The sequence below is a fragment of the Oncorhynchus mykiss genome, chromosome 9 (assembly GCF_013265735.2).
Source record: "Oncorhynchus mykiss isolate Arlee chromosome 9, USDA_OmykA_1.1, whole genome shotgun sequence".
Taxonomy (NCBI): domain Eukaryota; kingdom Metazoa; phylum Chordata; class Actinopteri; order Salmoniformes; family Salmonidae; genus Oncorhynchus; species Oncorhynchus mykiss.
Window position 1 is genome coordinate 43,384,211 of NC_048573.1, and position 26,563 is coordinate 43,410,773.

Consider the following 26,563-nt stretch of genomic DNA (forward strand, 5'->3'; position numbering starts at 1 on the left):
GAACTGATCAGACTGAGGGATCACATCAGAAGACTGGTATGTAAGCGGAGCATGAGATGGCATGATTACAGGTTCCTCCACCAGAGGCAGAGATTCCTGCACTGGAGAAAGGTCTCCATTGTTAGGGGACTGGAGGACCTCTGCAGGGGAACACGGAACCTCATCTTCCTGAATCGGCTCGGGGAGATAACTGGACTCGCTCACCGCAGGGAGGGACCTCTTGCGCTTGTACACCCGGTTCGTTTTGTCATCAGCAAACTGGAACTGGTTCTGAATCTCATAGTTGGCCTTCAGGTTCTTCACAGAGACGCCACACTGCTTGATCTCCTTCTCCACCTCCTCCCTAGTGGAGAACGACTGGGATCGTCCGATGACCCCAGTGGCAATGGATCCTGCTGAGGTCATCTGGCCCATCCTATTGTTACTCCCTTCCTCCTGAGCATATCCGGGAGATATCAAATCCAAGATGTCTATCGTCTTGCCTCCCAGGGTGGCCAGGAGAATAGCCATGCTCTTGAGCAGCGTTGAGATTTTGCTGCACCAGGCTGGCAGATCTTCCGCTTGCCCATGAACTTGCTTGGGGTTGATGTAGAAGTGCTCCTGGTTGAGGGCGGCAGACACGGGAAGAAGTTGTTGAAGCTCTCGCTCCAACTCTTCCAGTTCCTTTTCCACCTCCGTCACCTTGTGCATGACCTGCAGGTTCTCGATTTGCTTCTCAATGCGGATGAGGTCGTCCTCCATCATCAGCTCTCCAAAGGGGCCCAGGATGGCATTGTGGACATGAGAGTAGTGCCACTCTTGAGGCTGGTAGTGTCCACTGGCCGCAAACTAGATTAGAGTTCAAGGGACAGCAAAGAACAACAGAAAAGAGGGGGGAAGGGGGAAGTTCCTTCAGCTTGCACTTCCTGGTGTACTGTTAACACACGGCGCATGTTCATACTTCCTCGTCACACAGGATTTACACAGGATTTACATGGATTTAGTGGTGCAATGGCACTGCCTCAGTACAAGCTTCATAACTCCTAGATTAGCTGAGAGTCAGGGCACAGGCTACTCCTTTATGAAATCAGGGTGGAAAAATCCTCAGCGCACAACTGCTGGCTGAATATGGTTGGGTGTATGGGTTCACTTTATTTGGAGGTCTGCATTTAAACTGCTTAGAATTCATGATTTAATAGTTTAACTATTATAACGGTTTGAAAATCATTCAATGTCATTTGTATATGTATAAATAAATTATGATGGAGAGGATCAGGCTTACGCATGTATATGGTTAACAAAATATGTAATTAATGTTTATAAGCAGTTTACAAGCAGACCTTGAAATAGAATGTTCAAGTTTTATGTCATGATGAAAAAAGTTCCTTTTCTGCTTTGATCATTGGGGCAAATGAATTATACTCTTCCTAGTTAGTGTTTCATTATAATTGTGTGTGAACAGGGTTGTTTTATAAATCCCTATTGGTTTGATAGGGAGTTTTAACAGGCTTATCCATAACACAAAAAAAAAGAAACCCAGAGAAGCATCCTCAAAGAAGTAGATAACGTGGAGTTTATAGATGGACATGGAGCTCGTGTGAATAGGCCTTGCATCACACCACTGAATCAGCATGTAATGACTTAAAGCTGCACTGCTCCATCTCCAATTACTAGCCACACTGTGAAGCCATCAGCCAGATCCTACTGCATATCAGGCTTTTAAACGGGCTAGAACTGGAATGGGCACCGTAGCCTGTAAGTATCCATTTCACCACACTCTGTAAGGGCCTGGGTTCAGCACAAAAGTCAAGTAAAATAAAAAAAAATGCATGCATTTGTTGTGACCCCTGAACTCAATATACAGTATCTGCATGGCCTGATGGAAGGGTGACAAACAATCCGATTCAGCATCATTTAGATTGTACTTATACATTCGGAAATGGTTACATCAGCCTACAATGTATGGGTTCTTCATCGACTTAAAAATAATGAAGGCATCTGTCACTATATTAGTACAGTAGTCAATGCCCACCATCTTGGATGGAACAGGTACTGACTTAAGTATATGAAATCATATTTAACGTTCCAGTCAAAACAAAGCAATCTGATGGTGATATGTTTAAATAAAATATAGATTATATAAATTAACAAACACCTACAGTACCAGTCAAAAGTTTGGAGACACCTACTCATTACAATGTGTTTCTTTATTTTGAATATTTTCTACATTGTAGAATAATAGTGAAGACATCAAGACTATGAAATAACACATATGGAATCATGTAACAACCAAAAAAGTGTTCAACAAATCAAAATATATTTTAGATTCTTCAAAGTAGCCACCCTTTGCCTTGATGACAGCTTTGCACACTCTTGGCATTCTCTCAACCAGCTTCATAAGGAATGCTTTTCCAACAGTCTTGACTTCACTCTGCGGTCCAACTCATCCCAAACCATCTGGTCATCTGATGTAGCACTCCATCACTCTCCTTCTTGGCCAAACATCCCTTACACAGCCTTGAGGTGTTTTTGGGTCATAGTCCTGTTGAAAAACAAATGCTAGTCCCACTAAGAGCAAACCAGATGGGATGGCGTATCACTGCAGAATGATGTGGTAGACATGCTGGTTAAGTGTGCCTTGAATTCTAAATAAATCACAGACAGTGTCACCAGTACAGCACCATCACACCTCCTCCATTCATGGTGGGAACCACACATGCAGAGATCATCCGTTCACCTACTCTGCATCTCACAAAGACACGACAGACCAAAAGGACAGATTTCCACCGGTCTAATGTCCATTGCTAGTGTTGTTTTGGTCCAAGCAAGTCTCTTCTTATTATTGGTGTCCTTTAGTACTGGTTTCTTTGCAGCAATTCGACCATGAAGGCCTGATTCACGCTGTCTCCTCTGAACAGTTGATGTTGAGATGTGTCTGTTACTTGAACACTGGGAAGCATGTATATGGGCTGCAATTTCTGAGGCTGGTAACTCTAATTAACTTATCCTCTGCAGCAAAGGTAACTCTGTGTCTTCCTTTCCTGTAGCAGTCCTCATGAGAGCCAGTTTCATCACAGCACTTGAAGGTTTTTGCAACTGCACTTAAAGAAACTTTAAAAGTTCTTGAAATGTCCCAGATTGACTGACCTTCATGTCTTGATGGGCTGTTGTTTTTCTTTGCTTATTTGAGCTATTCTTACCATAATATGGACTTGCTCTTTTACCAAATTGGGCTATCTTCTGGCTCAAACGCATTAAGAAGGAAAGAAATTCCACAAATTATCTTTTAACAAGGCACACCTGTTAATTGAAATGCATTCCAGGTCACTACCTCATGAAGATGGTTGAGAGAATTCCAAGTGTGCAAAGCTGTCATCAAGGCAAAGGGTGGCTTCTTTGAAGAATCACGCATTTTTTAAATATATTTGGATTTGTTTAACACTTTTTTGGTTAATACATGATTCCATGTGTTATTTCATAGTGATGTTTTCACTATTATTCTACAATGTAGAAAATAGTAAAAATAAAGAAAAACTAGAATGAGTAGGTGTGTCCAAACTTTTGACTGGTTGCAAGTCAAAAGTTGCAAGTTTCCTATTATCAATAGTTCTAAAAGAGGGACAAGAGCAAAGAATCCCTCAAACTGCTTTAAAGACATTCGCCATGGGGAATACATGCACAGTTCTAACATGTCAATCAATTATTCATGTTTTTAATTGTATTACGATAAAACTGCTGCCATTGTGAAGAATCATTTATGTCCAAGCTCCCACAGGTAATAGTAGCCGATACTAAGGGCACAGACCAGAGACTTTGACAACACATACTAACTTATTGACACATAACAATACTTAAAACATAACCTCTGAAAAGGATTGTTGTTCATCTAATAACAAAACATGTACAGTGAAAGAATTCAGACCCCTTGATTTTTTAAAAGTTACAGCCTTATTCTAACATGGATTAAATAACAAGAAATCCTCAGCAATCTACACACAATACCCCATATTGACAAAGCGAAAACAAGTTTTTAGACTTAAAAAAACAAAACAGAAATACTTATTTACATAAGCATCAGACTCGAAATTGAGCTCATGTGCATCCTGTTTACATTGATCATCCTTGAGATGTTTCTACAACTTGACTGAAGTCCATCTTTGGTAAATTTAATAGATTGGACATGATGTGGAAAGGCACACACCTGTCTATATAAGGTCCCATAGTAGACAGTGCATGTCAGAGCAAAAACCAAGCCATGAGGTTGAAGAAATTGTCCGTAGAGCTCAGAGACAGGATTGTGTCGCAGCACAGATCTGGCGAAGGGTACCAAAAATGTCTGCAGCATTGAAGGTTCCCAAGAACACAGTGGCCTCCATAATTCTTAAATGGAAGAAGTTTAGAATCACCAAGACTTCTCCTAGAGCTGGCCGCCCGGCCAAACTGAGCAATTGGGGGAGAAGGGCCTTGGTCAGTGAGGTGACCAAGAACCCGATGGTCACTCTGACAGAGCTCTAGAGTTCCTCTGTGGAGATGGGAGAACCTTGCAGAAGGACAACCATCTCTGCAGCACTCCACCAAATCAGGCCTTTATGGTAGAGTGGCCAGACGGAAGCCACTCCTCAGTAAAGGCACATGACAGCCCGCTTGGAGTTTGCCAAAAGGCACCTAAAGACTCACCGACCATGAGAGACAAGATTGGTCTGATGAAACCAAGATTTAACTCTTTGGCCTGAATGCCAAGCGTCACATCTGGAGAAAACCTGGGAACATCACAACAGTAAAGCATGGTGGTGGCAGCATCATGCTATGGCGATGTTTTTCAGCAGAAGGGACAGGGAGACTAGTCAGGATCGAGGAAAAGATGAACGGAGCAAAGTACAGCGATATCCTTGATGAAAACCTGCCCCAGAGCGCTCAGGACCTCAGACTGGTTCACCTTCCAACAGGACAATGACCCTAAGCACACAGCCAAAACAACGCAGGAGTGGCTTGGGGACAACTCTCTGAATGTCCTTGAGTGGCCCAGCCAGAGCCCTGACTTGAACCCGATCGAACAGCTCTGGAGAGACCTGAAAATAGCTGTGCAGCAACGCTCCGCATCCAACCTGACAGAGCTTGAGAGGATCTGCAGAGAAGAATGGGAGAAAATCCCCAAATACAGTTGTGTCAAGCTTGTAGCGTCATACCCAAGAAGACTCAAGGCTGTAATCGCTACAACAAAGTACTAGGTAAAGGGTCTGAATACTTATGTATATGTAATAGTTCCGTTTTTTATTTGTAACACATTTGCAAACATTTTTAAACACCTGTTTTTGCTTTGTCATTATGGGGTATTGTGTGTAGATTTATGAGAGGAAATAAAAAAATAAAATAAAAAATAGAATAAGGCTTTAAGAGAACAAAATATGAAAAATGTCAAGGAGTTTGAATACTTTCCGAAGGCACTGTATATTCAAACGTAAAAGTAATGACTGAAAGTAGACTGCTCGTGTAGAAGTCCTCAAACCATCTCACTACAACCTGCCTACTTCTAAACAGATTCTAAAATGAACAATCAATTCAGATTATAAACTCAGCCATCAGATACTGCAACACCCATAAAACATCAGAAGCACTACAACTATAATGTTCTTACTCAAACCAAACTTAGTTCCCTTTAAGGAATATAATCCATATACCACATTCTGACATGCAGTGGTGGCCATATCAAGCTCTTTCAAAAGACACAGCAAAGGCTTGAGCATGCGTTCAAACAAAACCAACCCACCAAAATCGCACACCGACCCACATTTCAGCCATCCTCCTTGTGCTTTCAATCCCTTTTAACCACGTTTGACCGTGGTATTCCCCCGAGCACCAGTTCTGTGACAGCAGCACAAAAAGGAGAGCTGAAACTGTGAATGTTTCTCATCACACTTGGACTTCTATCTTTCTCTCACACCCCCTCCCATTCATGCCTACCTTGCGTTTGTGTTCTTCCTCCTCCTGCATCTTGACCTGGAGCTTGCGTACCATGACCTGCCTCTTCCACTCGGGGATGGCCCGGCCCTGCTCATCGTGTGTGGGCACGAGGGCCTCCACGTCCGCCAGGCTACCCTTCCTGGTCTGACCCATCAGGCTAGATGCCGACGCTGCTCCGCTGCCATTCCCATTGAGGAGCTGCTCGCTGCTCTGAGAGGTGGAGAGGGTCCGGGGCGTGCCAGTGCCAACCGGGCTGGGGGTGGTGGGTGGCGAAGTGGCGCTGGCAGCAGGTGGCGGGGACATGGGCTTGACTGATGGCGGGCTGACCGTGCGGGTCGGGGGCGGGGACGTAGAGCTCTCTCCCTGGAGGATGGAAGGGGTATAAAAGTCAAACTGGAATTTGTCCATGGCTTAAACTACATGGGCTCAATTGCAATATCCATACACTTCATAGAATCTACAACCCTGACACTCCCCTATGTACATCGCCTTTGGAACGTATTCAGACCCCTTGACGTTTTCCACATTTTGTTAGGTTACAGCCTAATTCTAAAATGGATTTAAAAAAATAATTCCAGGGTGGCGCAGTGGTTAAGGGCCACCAGAGACTCTGGGTTCGCGCCCAGGCTCTGTCGTAACCGGCCGCGACCGGGAGGTCTGTGGTGCGACGCACAATTGGCCTAGCGTCTTCCGGGTTAGGCAGGGTCTGGCCGGTAGGGAAATCCTTGCCTCATCACGCACCAGCAACTCTTGTGGCGGGCCGGGCGCAGTGCGCGCTAACCAAGGTTGCCAGGTGCATGGTGTTTCCTCCGACACATTGGTGTGGCTGGCTTCCGGGTTGGATGGCGCTGTGTTAAGAAGCAGTGCGGCTTGATTGGGTTGTGTATTGGATGACTTTCAACCTTCGTCTCTCCTGAGCCCATACGGGAGTTGTAGCGATGAGACAAGATAGTTGCTACTAAACAATTGGATACCACGGAATTGGGGAGAAAAGGAGTAAAACTTTTTCCTCAGCAATCTAAAAAATACATTTAAAAAATACCTTATAAGTAATCAGACCCTTTGCTATGAGACTCGAAATTGAGCTCAGGTTTCCATTGATCATCCTTCAGATGTTTATACAACTTGATTGGAGTCCATCTGTGGTAAATTCAATTGATTGGACATGATTTGGAAAGGCACACACCTGTCTATATAAGGTCCCACAGCTGAGAGTGCATGTCAGAGCAAAAACCATGCCATGAGGTTGAAGGAATTGTCCGTAGAGCTCAGAGACAGGATTATGTCGAAGCACAGATCTGGCGAAGGGTACCAAAAACATTCTGCAGCATTGAAGTTCCCCAAAAACACAGTGGCCTTTATCATTCTTAAATGGAAGAAGTTTGGAACCACCAAAACTCTTCCCAGAGCTGGCTGCCCGACCAAAAAGAGCAATCGGGGGAGAAGGGCCTTGGTCAGGGAGGTGACCAAGAACCCGATGATCACTCTAACAGAGCTCTAAAGTTCCTCTGTAGAGATGGGAGAATCTTCCAGAAGGACAAACATCTCTGCAGCACTCCACCAATCAGGCCTTTATGGTAGAATGGCCAGACGGAAGCCACTCCTCAGTAAAGGCACATGACAGCCCGCTTGGAGTTTGCCAAAAGGCACCTAAAAACTCCCAGACCACGAGGAACAAGATTCTCTGGTCTGATGAAAACATGATTGAACTCTTTGGCCTGAATGCCAAGCGTCACATCTGGAGGAAACCTGGAACCATCCCTACGGTGAAGCATGGTGGTGGCAGCATCATGATGTGGGGATGTTTTTCAGTGGCAGGGACTGGGAGACTAGTCAGGATTGAGGCAAAGATGAACGGAGCAAAGTACAGAGAGATCCTTGATGAAAACCTGCTCCAGAGTGTTCAGGACCTCAGACTGGGCTGAAGGTTCACCTTCCAACAGGACAACAACCCTAAGCACACAGCCAAGACAACGCAGGAGTGGCTTCGGGACAAGTCTCTGAATGTCCTTGAGTGTCCCAGCCAAAGCACGGACTTCAACCCAATCGAATAACTCTGGAGAGACATGAAAATAGCTGTGCAGCAATGCTCCCCATCCAACCTGACAGAGCTTGAGAGGATCTGCAGAGAAGAATGGGAGAAACTCCCCAAATACAGGTGTACCAAGCTTGTAGCGTCATACCCAAGAAGACTCAATGCTGTAATTGCTGCCAAAGGTGCTTCAACAAAGTACTGAGTAAAGGGTCTGAATACTTATGTAAATGTGATAGTTTTATATATATATATATATATATATATAAAACTATATATATATATATATATATATATATATATATATTACCAAACATTTCTAAAAACATGTTTTTGCTTTGTCATTATGCGGTATTGTGTGTAGACTGATGAGGTAAAACTTTTTTTTTATTACATTTTGGAATAAGGCTGTAACGTAAAAAAATTTGGGGGAGAATCAAGGGGTCTGAATACTTTCTGAAGGCACTGTATTTATTTGGACAGTGAAGCTAAAACGTTAAATTTGGCTCTATACGCCAGTATTTTGGATTTGAGATTAAATGTTTTATATGAAAAGGTGACAGAATGTCACTTTTTATTTGAGGGTATTTTCATACATATGTTTTACCATTTAGAAATGAAAGCACTTTATGTATCTAGTCCCCCCATTTGAAGGTATCATAAGTATTTGAGAAAATTAACTTAGTGTATTAAAATATTCAAAAGTTTCATATTCCTAGTACGCAATGACCACATCAAGCTTGCTTGTAACTCTATAAACTTGTTGGATGCATTTGCAGTTTGTTTTGGTTGTGTTAGAAATTTACCCTCACACATCACCACACTTTATATACCAGGGTTGACTGGCCTTTTCTTGTCGATCGTAGGCTCAGTCACTGGTATACTTTTATTTAGAAAGACATTTTGGGGACATTTTATTTGGCCATTTTTATTGTTCAGAAAAGTGGTGGGTACTCTCTTCGTTCGCAGGACTTTATCCTGCTAACTGTTAAAAATGTCTGAACTGAATTTGGTAAAAGGTCTTTTACGTCCTATCTGCTTGGAACGCCTTACAAAATACTTTTAAACTTGAAGAACTTGTCCTGATTGGTGTTTTTAAATCATTGATGAAGGATTTTGAGGCTGATTCCCTGACTGTCAATGTTTTCATTTAGCTGTTTTTCTTATACATGAATTCTATGTTTTTTTTACTAGATTACCTGTAGTTTTTCATGTCTGTCTGTAAACATCAAAAGGTTGGTAATTGAAACAATATTTCTAATGTAAATAATGTGGGAAATGGTTGGTGGGGCTCTAAACAATAATCATGTCAAATAAGTTGTTGTTTTGTGATATAATTAAGAACTGTATAACCAAATAATGGTAACTCTACAAATGTATTTGTCCCAGTTATCAGATTTACATCTAAATGCTGTGGAACTTATATGATTAAATATGAAACTATTTGTGAGAAGATGAAATATGATTTTAGCCTTCTAAATGAGACTTGTCTTTCATGTAAAGTTTTACCCAGTCAGTAAACACGCCCATGTGAGCACAGACATTATGACAAAAGGAGGGAACGTCCTTTTTCTCCAAGTGTTTATAAAAGGACTCCTAACGAAATTTACATTAGACCAGAGAACGTGAGGATCATGCACTCGTTTGAAATGGTGCAAATTGGAATCTCTAGAGACCAAAACATGCTGGTTTGCTGCCGGTGTGGACAGTGGTCTTAGCTGTACCCTGAATAATCAACCAATTAGACCAGCCGGACGTCACAAATGGTTTAAAGCTAAAGACTCGTATACGTGCAGCGCGAGCTGAACACGTTACAAAATGGTTTAAAGACTACAACACCAGAAAATGGCAAGACCCTCTGAAACTCTCTCGAAGAAGAAGAAGAAGAAGAAGACTACACAGGGTCATATAGTCTGCAGCTGTTTATGCACGGTTAGCCTAGGAAACTCGACCAAAGACGAGAGACAAAGAACAATTTCCTCTCACCACTATAGGTGGTTATCTATTCTAAGCAAACAGAGCGAAGGGCAAGGACTGCTGAACACCACGTGGTACACCTCTGGAAGATCCGTTATAACAGACACTCCGAGACCAAGAGGCTTCAACTACAAAATACATGGTGGACAACCAGACACTTACACAGAGACTTTCTATCGACTGACTCCACAGACTGATCGGGCGCTTTCAACAGGGCGAGACGATAAAGACATACAAGCGTAAATATGTACCTTGCATTTTTAAATCCGAATGAGCAGTTGTTGGGGTGCTAAATATCCATACTTATGATAAGCGTCTCTCCTCCTCTTGCACTTTCTTCCACCCCCTTTCATTGTGTAACAAACCGTCATATCGGGTTAGACCAATAGGGATTTTTCATTGCATCATAATAATAATAATAATCACTGTATAATCTATCCTTCTATAGTTTATTTATTTATTGTTTTTTCCCCCAGTTTTCTCCCCAATTGGTAGTTGCAGTCTTTTTCTCATCGCTGCAACTTCCATATGGACTCGGGCGAAGGTCGAGAGCCATGCGTCCTCTGAAACAAAACCCAACCAAGCCGCCCTGCTTCTTGACACAATGCCCACTTAACCCGGAAGCCAGCCACACCAATGTGTCCAAGGAAACACCGTGCACCTGGCGACCTTGTCAGCATGCACTGCCCCCGGACCACCACAGGAGTCGCTAGTGCGCAGTGGGACAAGGACATCCCTGCCGGCCAAATCCTCCTCTAACCCGGACGATGCTGGGCCAATTGTGTGCCGCCCCATGGGTCTCCCGGTCGCGATCGGCTGCAACAGAGCCTGGACTCGAACCCAGAATCTCTCATGAAACAGCTAGCACCACCGCGCCACTCGGGAGGCCATGTTTATGTATTTCTGTGTGATTATTTCATTAGTTAGTAAATAAATAATTAAGCCAATTTGTGTAAACTGATTCATCATGGAGAATAGGGTTTGTGCAGATTTAACGGATTATTCGACATTCAGAATGAGACTGATGAGGTAAATAAGAATGAATGAATTGACTGTGACTGATGCAAGAGATATTTATATCTTTAGAGTTTAGTCGGGAGATAGGAACTCGTTAAATAACTTTTCCCATGGTGCCCAAAGATCACAAATTGTTACATGATGAATTTAGTCATCGTAATAATTAAACGTAGTTAATTGATTTGATAAAATAACTGTCAAACACATTAATGATGTCACGGATCCCTCCAGCACTGCTCCTCATTCTGTTCACCAGTTCCGGAGGTCTACGTCACCGGCTTTCTAGGCTTCACTATCCTCAACCCAGACCTGTCTTGTCTGATTACACACACCTGCTTCCCATTTCCCCCGATTAGTATGTTATATATGTGCCCTCTGTTCCCTCTGTCTTTTGTTGGTTATTGTTCCCATGTCCATTGGTTGTGTGAGTGCCTATGCGTTGGTGCAGCTCTTATGCTGCGTGCTATATATAGTGTGTATTACGGAGATCGTCCCGTGACGTTCAACGAGGTTTACCCTCGCTCTTTTGTTTGGATACAGCCCAGTGTTTTTGTATACGTGTTTGTTTTGGGTGTATTAAAAACTGCTATTGTGTATTCCTGTGCCTGTCTCCAAATCCTTTATACCAGCGTGACAAATGATAGCAACGCCACAACACTAGTTTATCCAAATACATTTCATGAACATCACAATGCATTGATCCAGAAGTTGAAGTCAACACTATTGGTTTCTGATGCAGCGGGAATCATTTAGTCACTTGTCAGTACACTTGTAAAGAATATTATATAAAACATAATTATACACAGTACCAGTAAAAAGCTTGGACACACCTACTCACTCAAGTTTTTCTTGAATGAAAAAAGAAACATATGGAATCATGTAACCAAAAAAGTGTTTGACAAATCAAAATATATTTTAGTCTTCAAATTAGAATTAGACGACAGCTTTGCACACTCTTAGCCTTCTCTCAACCAGCGTCATGAGGAATGCTTTTCCAACAGTCTTGAAGGAGTTCCCACATATGCTGAGCACTTGTTGGGTGCTTTTCCTTCACTCTGCGGTCCAACTCATCCCAAACCATCTCAATTGGGTTGAGGTCGGGTGATTGTGGAGGCCAGGTCATCTGATGCAGCTCTCCTTCTTGGTCAAATAGCTTTACACAGCCTGAAGGTGTGTTGGGTCATTGTCCTGTTGAAAAACAAATGATAGTCCCACTAAGATCACACCAGATGGAATGACATACTGCTGCAAAATGCTGTGGTAGCTATGCTGGTTAAGTGTGCCTTGAATTCTAAATAAATTACAGACCGTGTCACCAACAAAGCACCACCACACCTCCTCCATGCTTCAAGGTGGGGAACCACACATGCAGAGATTATCCATTCACCTACTCTTCATCTCACAAAGACACAGAGGTTGGAACAATCTCAAATCTGGACTCATCAGACCAAAAGGACAGATCTCCATCGGTCTAATGTCCATTGCTTGTGTTTCTTAGCCCAAACAAGTATCTTCTACTTATTGGTGTCCTTTAGTACTGGTTTCTTTGCAGCAATTTGACCATGAAGTCCTGATTCACACAGTCTCCTCTGAACAGTTGATGTTGAGATGTGTCTGTTACAGGAACTCTGGGAAGGATTTATTTGGGCTGCAAATTCTGAGGCTGGTAACTCTAATGAACTTATCCACTGCAGCAGAGGTAACTCTGGGTCTTCCATTCCTTTCCTCACGAGAGCCAGTTTCATCACAGCGCTTGAAGGTTTTCGCAACTACACTTGAAGAAACGTTCAAAGTTCTTGAAATTTTCCAGATTGACTGACCTTCATGTCTTAAAGTAATGATGGACTGTTGTTTCTCTTTGCTTATTTCAGCTGTTCGTTGCCATATGGACTTGGTCTTTTACCAAATAGGGCTCTCTTCTGTATACCACCCCTACCTTGTCACAACACAACTGATTGTATCAAACACATTAAGAAATTCCATAAATTAACTTTTAACAAGGCACACCTGTTAATTGAAATGCATTCCAGGTGACTACCTCATGTAGTAGTATGTGTAGTTCCCACCGTGAAGCATGAAGGAGGAGGTGTGGTGGTGCTTTGCTGGTGACACAATCTGCGATTTATTTAGAATTCAAGGCACACTTAACCAGCATGGCTACCACAGCATTTTGCAGCAATATGCCATCCCTTCTGGTTTCGCTTAGTGGGACTATCATTTGTTTTTCAACAGGACAATGACCCAACACACCGTCAGGCTGTGTAGGGTTATTTGACCAAGGAGAGTGATGGAGTGCTGCATCAGATGACCTGGCCTCCACAATCACCCGACCTCAAACTAATTGAGATGGTCTGGGATGAGTTGGACCGCAGAGTGAAGAAAATGCAGCCAACAAGTGCTCAGCATATGTGGGAACTCCATCAAGACAGTTGGAAAAGCATTCCTCATGAAGCTGGTTGAGAGAATGCCAAGAGTGTGCAAAGCTGTCATCAAGGCAAAGGGTGGCTACTTTGAAGAATCTCAAATATAGAATATATTTGGATTTTTTTTTAAACGCTTTTTTGGTTACTACATAATTCCATGTGTTATTACATATTTTATGTCTTCACAATTATTCTACAATGTCGAAAATGTGTAGGTGTGTACAAACTTTTGAGAGGCAGCAATATCTATACCACAAGGCAGTTGAACATACTAGGTATTCTATATTATACTAAAACAGTCTAACTGAATATGGGTGCTGGTTGAATGTTCCAAGCAGGTTCCAGAATGTTCTTCAGCTGGTGCACCTCTTCTACTGTTGGGTAATGTCAGGTGGTTTAGCAGGCTTTGGCGCTGTGGCAATGTTGGCAGGGTTTGGGGAGCTGTGAGTCTGGCTTCTTGTAGACAACAGTCTGTTATTTTCTGCACTCTACAACCAGGTGGATAAGCGTCTCCCTGAAGTGGTGGGTTCTGGGCTTCTGCACTTTCTTCACCACCCACTTCTTTGACCTCTTGCAGAATAATTGTTTGTACTGTAACTATCCTGGAAAGACATGACGACTGATCATGAGGATGTATAATCATAAAATAAACCATGTTAATCGGTAAACAAAACATGTAACAGTAGACTGGTGTGTGTTTTGTTATACTCAGGAGTCAATAATGGGGCTTTGAGATGGGCTGCTAACAGATGTGAAATGTTTGAGGGGGGGGGGGGGGGGGGGGGCTTGACATGTAGACAGTCTAGTTGTGTATTGTTGTGTATGAGCACCCACAGTTGTGCTGTTGAGTAGACAATCACTGCCAACAATGGAGTGAATAGGCTAGAAGAGTATAGACTAACAACCCCTCTCAAAGAACTGACTACAAGGGTACGACAAGTTTGAGGAGCACTTGGCTTGTAGACAGTTTAGTGTATTGGTGATGTTGTTTTCTCAAGAGGGTATTTGTGCTTTCATAAATGCCTTTGGCCGTCCTGGCTTGTTTCCGAGTCAGATGATGTTGAGCTTGTTCCCGTCTGAAAGCTTTCATCCAATGGGTCTACGGGCTCTGTACTACTAAAGCTGGTGTTAAGTTCATCGTCATCAGTAGCAGAGTTAGTCTGTAGGACACACAGTAGTCTGTGATTAGTCAACATTTTACTACTTTGTCCCCATCAATACCCACACCCCTTATGTCAATAGATCATGCATATTAACCTTCACACCCCCCCCCCCCCCAACAGACATCAGTCAGTCACAAACACCTAATATCTCCTTTTTCCATTTTCAAACATGAACAATCAGCTAAGCCGCCATAATATAGAGAAAACTCCAGTAGAAGTTGTAGCTTATATAACAACAAGACACAGAACATGTTTATGCCTAGCTCCAGTATATGTATTTGCTCATCATGGAGTCATGGAAAGATTTAGCAAAGGTGACTTACAATAGTTCCTGGTGCTGAGCTTGATGCTGCTGCAGATGGGCTCGGACTCTATAAACACATAATCACGTTAGCCTCTGTGGTAGTTAGATCGCTAACTAGTTAACGGTTAGATACAGTCCAGTAGGCTGTAGCTAGCTAAATTAACCTAATGAAGCTCACAATGCAACGTTTCAAATCACGTCGCCAGATAACAGCTGGCTATTTACATTGATTTGCTTTGGAATGTTTAGCCAGTGTATTATGAAAGCTAGCTAGCTAGATTTTGGTTTAGATAAACACATGTAGTTTGCTAGCTAGTTAGCTAGGTAACATTAGCTCCCTTTACCTCAGCTTGACTTCTTTTCTGCTGCACTGATTGATGTTGGCTGATCGCAAGCCTTCCTCTTTGAAGTGAAAGGGCAAATCAATGGAATAGCATCACTTTAACGTCCGACCACCTGGAAACCCCATCAGTTTCGAAATCCTCTGGCGGGAAGTGCTGGCTACAAACACAGACATTTTGATATTTCTGCACGTCCTGAAATCGCTATGAATTCTGGATATTGTGGTTTGCTAACAACCAGAACATGTCGACGGCCTGTTAAAAACCAGTGAGATGCAGAAACGCTCCTATTTGCGTGTTGCAATTTTTATGACACACATGGTATGTTAATAACATATGAAATGGACATATGGTGAAATAGAACAGCAGTGACATTTCCCTTTAAGTTTACAAAAATATTGTTGAAAATTGAATAACAAGGTGTGGAGAACTATAGTGTTTTTACATTTTCAATTTATTTAAGAAGAAATAGAGAATTATTTAAGAAAAGTGAAAGGGTGCCAATATATTTGGCCGGTACTGTATGTATGAAAATACCCTAAAATAAAAAGGTGACATTCTGTACTGTCTACTCCCAAAAATATTTGATCTCAAATCCAAAATGCTGGAATATAGAGCCAAATAAAATATTTTAGCTTCACTGTCCATATAAATTAGTAGGGGAGTGCATTTGAAATGAGCCAGAGTGCTTATAGAATAACTGGAGAACCTAACACATTGCTTTGATGTGTCACACGGCAATTAAGAAGACAAGACAATGCCCACACAGAGCGCCACTAGTATTGGATTGCTTATTGTGTTCGCTGAGTGGACGCTTTGGGCTGACTCCGTGTTATGCAACCAAGCATGGGGGTGGAGGCCAGGCCAGCTCTGCTACCAGGAGGAGAACAATGGCTCGAGTCAGGTCACAGAGTTTTATACTTCCTCAATTCTTCTCCACAGTAGCAGAGTGCAGTCACCAGCATTAAAAGCCACCATTCAGTGACATGTTTGTTCAGCCATCAGTGAGTCATCATTTGACCATGTGTTAAATTATCATATTGTGATATGTGCAAATGGCTGAGGTCACTGTCTGGCTAGTCTCAAAGGGACAATGGTCACACTGTACAGTACACACACAGTGTATGTTGATCATGTGAAATGCGAGCGGGTCTCATGTTGCAGAGTGTGTCTAGTCACTTCAATGAGGTTTCATGACAGTGTGCACTCAATCTGGGATCCTATACTACAGTATTTACTGTAGTATGCTGTAGTATTTAGAGTTAACTATAGTATAAATACTATAGTAAAAGGAAACGGTAGTATATACTATAGTAATTAATGTAGTGTTTTTGCGGATTGTAATATACTTTAGTATTTACTGTAGTGTTTTTGCAGACATTACTGTAGTATTTACTACAATGTCCTTTTGCAGATAATACTGTCGTTTTTACTATAATAGTCTACAGTATACTACAACATTCCTGGTAAGTACTAAACACGCGAGGGATACTACAGTGTAGTATTTTACAGTATACTACAGAATTCTATTGTAAGTACTGTAGTATTATATAGTAAATTAGTATTTTGGGCAAATCCAAATATTTGCCTATGCAGCAGAAGCCTTTATAATTGAACACAGTTTCAGATGCGGTAGCATTGTGGATATTGCCTAGAATGACTTCCAGTCTTAGCTGTACAACCTGGTTATAATGACATAACCGTTTCCCTTGGCTTACTGCAAACAATGATTCTATGTTGGCAGTACACAAAGTTACGGTCTCTCCTAATACTCCGTTCTGACAACTTCTACTACTGTCTGAGCTAAAAAGTCACGATTCCCTCACAAGTATATCTTTGGGATTAATATTTCTGTGTTTTGGCTTTGCTCTTCCAACGGTCAGTAGTAAGACGAGCACTTTTGGACAACATCAAAGGGGATGAGTCTCGCTATCCTACTCTGGCTACAACCGCTAACTCCTGCGTTGGCAAGTAGATATGATGGCACAGTTTGTTTGAACATTTCTTATTGTCAACGACAACAGACCACATGATAGAATGCTGTTTGAATGTCACTTTTAAAGAAGGACTAAGTGACTAGCGATCCCATATTACCTCCAACACAGATTACTGAACCTAATTTTCCAGAATGAGTCAAACTGCTTTGCTAATACAACACTATCCAATCTGATGGCTCAGTTCGTTGGAGCATGCTGGAGTTTGTAACAGAACCATATTTTCCCTTGAATACGTACTTGGAGTGAATCCTAACTTCTACTTAAGTCAAATTTTCACTTAGTCTCACATTGACACTTAACACTTAAGCAAGTGAAAATTTGACATAAATTGACGTTTGGATTTGACCCATACAGAATATGTGAATCATTAGTATTTGTTGAGTGTGGATAAAGTGTCTGCTACAATGAACATATCATCTGACAAGGCAAAAATCTGTCGTTCTGCCCCCGAGCAAGGCAGTTAATCCACTGTTCCCCAGGCGCCGATGACGTGGATGTCGATTAAGGCAGCCCCCTCGCACCTATCTGATTCAGAGGGGTTGGGTTAAATCAGTTGACTAGGTATTCCCCTTTCCCTTTCCTGTAGATATTGTGCCACCTACGTCGTTGCCCGGCGGGCCGCTGTTGGAGAAGACAGTGGTGTAGCCTTTACTGTGTGGAGTGGGCTTCAGGTTCTTCCCCGCTTTTATTTCGGCCAGCAGCTCAGAGTTGTCTCCGGTGGGGGACATCATGTTGAAAGATTTGTTGCCTGGGGAGGACAAAAAAATGAATGGAAAAGTGAGGCAGGGGGAGAGAGAGAGGAAGAGAGAGAGGGGAGCAAACGAGAGAGGAGAGAGAGCAAGGGGGGAAGAAAGAGAGAAGAAAGAGTAAGGGGAGAGAGGAAAGAGAGAGGGGGGAGAAATCTAGGCAGCCTACCCAATCCCTTTTTATAGGTACTGTTGACAGGCCTCCTGGGCCGTATACAGCGTTCCTCGCTGAGATCCCTGAATTCCTATCGGAACTTGTAGTCATGGCAGATAACATTCACATTTTTGGCTACTTCAATATTCTCATGGAGAAGTCCACATCTTATTACGATTAATGGTAACAAAAAATTAGCTTAGACCCCAACCAAGGATTATCGACCCAAAGATTCCTTGTTGCCCTTCCAGACTCCCTCCACCTACCAAAGGACGTTGTGGTACAAAAATCAGTTAACTTCTTCGATTTAGGGGGCGCTCTTTTAATTTTTGGATAAAAAAACGTTCCCGTTTTAAACAAGATATTTTGTCACGAAAAGATGCTCGACTATGCATTTAATTGACAGCTTTGGAAAGAAAACACTCTGACGTTTCCAAAACTGCAAAGATATTATCTGTGAGTGCCACAGAACTGATGCTACAGGCGAAACCAAGATGAAATTTCAAACAGGAAATGCCCCAGATTTTGAAGGCGCTGTGTTCCAATGTCTCCTTATATATGGCTGTGAATGCGCAAGGAATGAGCCTACACTTTCTGTCGTTGCCCCAAGGTGTCTGCAGCATTGTGACGTATTTGTAGGCATATCATTGGAAGATTGACCATAAGAGACTATATTTACCAGGTGCTCGCTTGGTGTCCTCCGTTGCAATTATTGCGTAATCTCCAGCTGCGTGTATTTTTCCATTTGCTTCAGAGGAGAAACCCAACTGCCACGAATGACTTATCATCGAATAAATATGTGAAAAACACCTTGAGGATTGATTCTAAACAACGTTTGCCATGGTACTGTCGATATTATGGAGTTAATTTTGAAAAAAGTTTGGCGTTGTAATGACTGAATTTTCGGGGGGTTTTCTTAGCCAAACGTGATAAACAAAACGAAGCGATTTGTCCTACACAAATAATATTTTTGGAAAAACTGAACATTTGCTATCTAACTGAGAGTCTCCTCATTGAAAACATCTGAAGTTCTTCAAAGGTAAATGATTTTATTTGAATTATTTTCTTGTTTTTGTGAAAATGTTGCCTGCTGAATTCTAGGCTTAATGCTATACTAGCTATCAATACTCTTACACAAATGCTTGTGTAGCTATGGTTGAAAAGCATATATTGAAAATCTGAGATGACAGTGTTGTTAACAAAAGGCTAAGCTTGTGAGACAATATATTTATTTCATTTCATTTGCGATTTTCATGAATAGTTAACGTTGCGTTATGGTAATGAGCTTGAGGCTATGATTACGCTCCCGGATACGGGGTTGCTCGACGCAAGAAGTTAACCACCTAACCGAGAATACCCTATATGCAGTCGCACCGCTAAAAGAAATGTGTCACAAGAAACTAGCTCCCTGGTATACAGAAAATACAGAGCCCTGAAGCAAGCTTCCAGAAAACTGGAACGGAAATGGCGCAAATTGTAAGTCTTCTGACTAGCTTGGAAAGACGGCACCATGCAATAACAAAAAGCCCTCACTGCTGCCCTATTTCTCTAACTTGATTGAGGAGAATAAAAACAAACAATCAAAAATTGTCGCAAAGTTAACTAAAAAGCAATATTCCCTGAGTGAGGTTGGCCTTCACTTCAGCAGTGATGAATTCATGAACTTCTTAGATGAAAAGATCATGATCATTTGAAAACAAATTACGGAAGCTTCCTTGAATATGGATATTTCTCAAAAACAGTTGTCCTGAGTCTGCACAGAACTGGCAGCACCTCACCACCTGGACAAAAGGAACACCTACTTGAGAATGCTATTCATTGACTATATGTCAGCGTTCAACACCATAGTGCCCTCAAAGCTCATCACTAAGCTAAGGATCCTGGGACTAAACACCTCCCTCTGCAACTGGATCCTGGTCTTCCTGACAGGACACCCCCAGGTGGTGAGGGTAGGTAGCAACACATCTGCCACGCTGATCCTCAACACTGGAGCCCCTCAGGGGTGCATGCTCAGTCCCCTCCTGTACTCCCTGTTCACCCACGACTGCATGGCCAGGCACGACTCCAACACCATCATTAAGTTTGCAGACGACACAACAGTGGCCTGATCCCCGACAACAATGAGACAGCCTATAAGAGACCTGGCCGGGTGGTGCCAGCTTAACAACCTATCCCTCAACGTAATCAAGACAAAGGAGATGATTGTGGACTACAGGAAAAAGAGGACCGAGCACGCCCCATTCTCATCGACGGGCTGTAGTGGAGCAGGTTGAGTGCTTCAAGTTCCTTGGTATCCACATCACCAACAAACTAACATGGTCCAAACACACCAAGACAGTCGTGAACACAACAAAACCCATCCCCCCTCAGGAGACTGAAAAGTTTTGGCATGGGTCCTCAGATCCTCAAAAGGTTATACAGCTGCACCATTGAGAGCACTGATTGTATCACTGCCTGGTACGGCAACTGCTTGGCCTCCGACCGCAAGGCACTACAGAGGGTAGTGGGTACGGCCAATACATCACTGGGACTAAGATGCCTGCCATCCAGGACCTGTACACCAGACTGTGTCAGAGGTAGGCCCTAAAAATTGTCAAAGACCCCAGCCACCCCAATCACATATTGTTCTCTCTGCTACCGCATGGCAAGTCTAGGACCAAAAGGCTTCTCAACAGCTTTTACCCCCAAGCCATAAGACTCCTGAACAGATAATCAAATGGCTACTTGGACTATTTGCATGGTGTCCCTCTCCTGGAAAAGCCAAACGTTTCTGGTGTCCTTTGACAACTCTTTGGTCTTGGCCATAGTGGAGTTTGGAGTGTGACTGTTTGAGGTTGTGGACAGGTGTCTTTTATACTGATAACAAGTTTAAACAGGTGCCATTAATACAGGTAACGAGTGGAGGACAGAGGTGCCTCTTAAAGAAGAAGTTACAGGTCTGTGAGAGCCAGAAATCTTGCTTGTTTGTAGGTGACCAAATACTTATTTTCCACCATAATTTGCAAATAAATTCATAAAAAATCCTACAATGTGATTTTCTGGATTTTTTCCCCCTCATTTTGTCTGTCATAGTTGAAGTGTACCTATGATGAAAATTACAGGCCTCTCTCATCTTTTTAAGTGGGAGAACTTGCACAATTGGTTGCTGACTAAATACTTTTTTGCCCCACTGTACCTACAAGTAGGCAATGGTCACAAGATGCAGTCCTCCTTATTGTTCCTATAATTTCTAAGCAAACAGCTGGATGCTGGGCTTTCTCCTATAGAACTTTCTCCTATAGAGCTATAGAGCTAGATCCTATAATTGAGTGTAGTCTGGCCCAGGGGTGCGAAGGCGAACGGCAAGGCACTGGAGTGACGAACCTCCCTTACTGTCTCTGCCTGGCCGGCTCCCCTATCTCCACTAGGATTCTCTGCCTCCGACCCTATTACGGGGGCTGAATCACTAGCTTGCTTGCACATCTCCATCCTTCTTGTCCTTGGGCTCATGCGGTGGGGAGATCATCGCGGGCTATACCCGACCTTGTACTCTTACAGTATAATCTCAACTCGGCACAGTCAGAAGTGGACTGGCCACCCTTTAGAGCCTGGTTCATCTCTAGGTTTCTTCCTAGGTTCCTGCCTTTCTAGGGAGTTTTTCCTAGCCACTGTGCCTCTACATCTGCATTGCTTGCTCTCTGGGGTTTTAGTCTCGGTTTCTGTATAAGCACTTTGTGACAACTGCTGTTGTAAAAAACGGCTCTATAAATACATTTGACTGATTGATTGAGGAGAGAGAGCTAGGAGAGAGGGGAGTGAGAGAGCCTTGGTGGCGAGTAGGGCTGTAACGGTGACCGTATTACCGCCACACCGGCAGTCACGAGTCATGAAGGCAGTCAAATTCCACGTGACCGCCAAGCTCTAATGCTGCTAATGGTCCTTAGTAACCTACCATACTTGCTAACTTAACTGCCTGGAACTCAGCACTCTATTGTCCCTCTAATAACTCTGACATGAATGCAATTGTAATCAAAAATCTAATCAAACACTTCATGTTGCGCAACATTTCTATAGGCTATGCAATTGCACGAGAAAACAGAGTGATGGTTTCTATTAAAAAGAGGAGGATCCCATCAGTTTTCTATAGGCTAGGCCTATTATATTCATATCTTAACTTTCCTAATATTAAGCACATTGCTTGTCTTAACAACAGGAGTATAGGAGTATAACCATGGGAAAAGCGTCCTCCGTTTGCTATTTAAGTGCATGGATTACATGGATTCTTTCCCCCTGCCTCTGCTTCGAGACAGGTGCATGATAATGGTCACTTCTAAATCAAAACTAATTTCACACATATTATTTAGTATATGTAAAGACAAGATTAAATCAAGAATAGTGGGATGGGTGACAATATTAGCCCATCAATTGTATATTATCACTTGTGAATGATGCCCAGCGTAAAGCAAGAAACAATGCATACCTTTATTATGCGACTTTTTAAAATCATAGACCCACACCTCATGTAGCCTAGTCCATAGGCCTATATGTTTTGATAAGGTTTGTATCACAACTAAAAGTGACCAAATAACTTCTTAAAATGAAGCACATTAATCCGCTTTACAAAGGGTGTAGACCCTAACTGGCATACATACGCAGCGCGTGAGTTTGAGGTTTGTGGGGATCATTTTCACCATAGAAATACACCTTCATAATAAAAGCATTATGAAGCGGTCACTTTTGATAAAGGCGTTTTCCCGCTAAAGGAACATTCGAGCTTATAGCCTACTGCCGTGTGCGCATTGCTGCGCTTATAATGTGAAGAAATAGCCCAATAGTTGATCAACATTTTAAGCTAAACATTCTGATCTGTTGCGCCAGCCACATTGTGTACATTTTTGGGGGGATGCTAGAGGTTGTATTAATTTGGGATCTATCACATCCCACACCTGTCCCAGACTATGTTTGGAATATCTATTTCTCACACAGAAAATAATAGGTCAACTTTTGTACTATGGGGGATAGTAGATTGACATAGGCTAGTACTTTTGCCGTTCATTAGGCCTACTTCTTGGCCGAAAAGGAAATGTGGACAGTTCTTCCAATATCTTCAATATGCGCCTTGGAAATGGAAAAGTATGTCCCCGATGTGTCCGTCTTCACCTGTAGCCTGTGAGAAAGACCGATCACGTGACGGAGAGCCATGTGCGTGAGCACACAGCACGCATGGAGAAGGGAATGCAAATTATTATATTCAGCCCAAGGGCAAAACGGCCGCAAAAGGCATGGATTCTTTTAGTGGGCATTACAGCCACACAAAGGGGATTCCTCCTGGGAAATTTGAGGCATTATCACATGCTTGTCAAATTGTGAATGAGAGACTGATGACGTGTGTACAGCCTACACACAAAAAAAAAGCATAGCTCATGTCCTTCATGCAACTTTTTTCAAATCATCATTAGTCGCATTTTGCAGCCTTAGAATGTCTAATTTTTGTTTTTACATACATTTTGTTTTTACACTGTTTGCATTACAACTAAAGTTAAATAAATAACTCTAAATTAAGCATATAGACAAAGCTGTTTCTTAACCGCTCAACACAGAATAGCCGCATGTTCGCACTCCCTCAAATCATTTGGAGAAAATATCCTTTCTATTTTATTCAGCTTTGTTCAATTGTACTCTTCATACTATAAAATACTACAAAATAATGCCACGTAGTTCTATGCCATGCCATATGGCATTGCCAGATCAGGACAACTCAGAGTATGCTATTCTGTTCTTCAGAAATAGACAACATTTTCTTCATATCATGTTTCTTTAGACCTGTCTAAAATAAATAATGGATTTATTGTGAAGGTGTAGGCTATATTACATGAATTTATCAGACTTTTAAAAATGTAGATGTTCCAAAGGTCTACATCAGTGGCTTGTAGGCTATGTGTAGAAGCCAGGAGATGCTAAATGTGTTTATGTTAATTAACGGTGTCAATTACCGTGAGACCGGCAGTTATTTGCTTGACAATCACCAGCTGACAAAATTTTGTGGCCGCCACAGCCCTAGTGGCGAGTGACACTGACAGACACCTGGATGTTGAATATTTCATCTGCCAATCGGTCAGGGAGAGGGAGAGAGAAGAGGAGAGAAAGAGGAGAGAGAGATGGGAAAGCGAGAGAGTGAGACTTGGTGGCGATTGACACTGGGCACTGGTAGACACCTGGCTGTTGAATATTTCATCTGCACATCGGTCAGTGGCAGACACAATACTGACCTAAGGCTTGTATGAAACGCAAAAGAGGAGATGAGTGCAGAGGAGCCTTGATGCTGTTTTTATTGTATCATTTTTTGAGTGCCTGCTTGGCTCCACTTGGAGTAAAATGACACCCCTTGTGACAGGACTATAATGGAGCCTCCGCATTCGGGTTCTACTCAATTCATCTCCAATGATCATATGGTTTGGAAACTAAGCGAAAAACTATTTTGGCCAGAAGGGTCACATGCACCGGATGATACATTTAGGCAAATCTGCAAATAATCTGCGTGTGCAACTCCAAGGGAAAGAACAAGAATTTGCACCACTCTAGAGCTAATGTAGAGATAGATTGACACAGTCTGCCAATATGCTGCAACTGAGAAAATGCTACAGCAAATTATTTCACGCGACCAAACCGAAACAGACAATCAAGATGCACAGATTAGGAATGCTCCAGCACAGCGACCGTAACAGCTCATTGTGTAAAACTAAAAAATCCTGTTTCGCTGCCACGAGCCCCAATCTCTTTACGACAGAATAGTGCCCTAAAAATTGGGTCTGCTATTTAATTGTTAAATCTAGAAAACAAAAGCACTTTGTTTGGACATTGTACTTGTGTAAAGGACATTGGAGAAACAGAGGTTTTCTATCTGGTAAAGAAATGAACACATCCTGTAATGCCAACAGGTGATTTGTCTGAAGAATGCATCGAGTGACAATGGTGACTGTCTATTAACACAACAACAGTTATTGAACAATGGTTGAGTTACCTGAGAAATGTATTTATGCAATGCCTGTCATATTGAACAAGTAAAATGTTTTTTTTTAAATATGGCAAAGGCACTTAGTTAAGCGACTAATGGGTGTACTGTGTATATACACTGAGTGTTAAAAACCTTAGGAACACCTCCTCTTTCCATGACAGACTGATCAAGTGAATCCAGGTGAAAGCTATGATCCATTATTGATGTCACTTGTTAAATCCACTTCAATCAGTATAGATGAAAGCGAGGAGACAAGTTAAAGAAGTTTATATTTTCTTTTTACAATTGAGACATGGATTGTGTATGTGTACCACTCAGAGGGTGAATGGGCAAGACAAAATATTCAAGTGCCTTTAAACAGGGTATATTAGTAGGTGCCAGGCGCACCGGTTTGAGTGTGTCAAGAACTGCAACGCTGCTGGGTTTTTCCACACACAACAGTCTCCCGTGTGTATTAAGAATGCGCCACCACCCAAAGGACATCCAGCCAACTTGGCAACTGTGGGAAGCATTGGAGTCAACATGGCCAGCATCCCTGTGGAACGCTTTCGACACCTTGTAGGGTTCATGCCCTGATGAATTGAGGCTGTTCTGATGGCAAAATGGGGTGCAACTCAATATTTTTTACTGACAAATAAGAGCAAACCAACTAACTCAGTGTAGATAACACCAACGTTTTCAAATAACATTAACAATTAAAGGTAAAATCAACAAGGGCTACCTGAAACCTTGAAACCAAATCAGACTGACAACTCAATCAACAGGTCCAACACTAAACTATACAATAATAGAATTAACACAACTGAATAACAAGACTCATCATACCTTTTCTCAGACACCTAAGGTCATATCTTTAACATCCCAATGACAGACAAGGCATAAAGCTCACCCAAAACAAATAAAACAGTAGGATAGATACATCACCTGAGTTTAAGTTATAAAACTCCTCTCAACTTGACGATCCAGTACACTATGGATCATTCATTAATTCCTGCCTGCCGGGGAGGCAAAAACCCGACTTGCTGCGAAGCAACGGCAACAGGCTGACCGAGAAACCGGGGCAAAGCTTCATGCAGTCACCCACCCCTTCTTACTCCCCCTCCTCCCCCCCTCTCCCTCCTGCGCTCTCCCCATCTCCCTCTCCGGCCCACAGAAAAGAGAGCAGCTGTCTATAAAGGACCCGTCGTAGTTGGGGAGAAATCCAAAGGAATCAGTGGTAATTGGCGCCGACAGCGAGCGGCTTGCCAAACTGGGCCTGGATTTAAGATCCAGCCTTACCCCACTTCCCCCGTTTGCCTCACCCTGCCTCCTCCAGCCCCACCCCTTCCTCACCCCTGCTCGCATTAGCACTGCCGGTAGATTAGAAGGAGGGAGAGATCTCAGTCAGGCAAGCTAATGAGCAGCCTAGTCCAATGAGAAGCCTGATCACACACAGCCAGCCAGCCTGACCATTGACATAAAGCGAGATCAGGAAG

At 42.6% G+C, this 26,563-nt stretch overlaps 1 protein-coding gene across 1 annotated transcript in view; it reads right to left on the minus strand.

Moving 5' to 3' along the window:
- Positions 1–26,563, minus strand: part of espn (espin) — a 99,857-nt gene that overhangs the window by 11,471 nt on the left and 61,823 nt on the right. The window contains exons 10-11 of the mRNA XM_036986946.1: positions 17,797–17,942; positions 5,941–6,303 (exon numbers count right to left, since the gene is read on the minus strand). Of these exons, the coding sequence (XP_036842841.1) occupies positions 5,941–6,303; positions 17,797–17,942 (509 nt within the window). The remainder of the gene's footprint in view (positions 1–5,940; positions 6,304–17,796; positions 17,943–26,563) is intronic.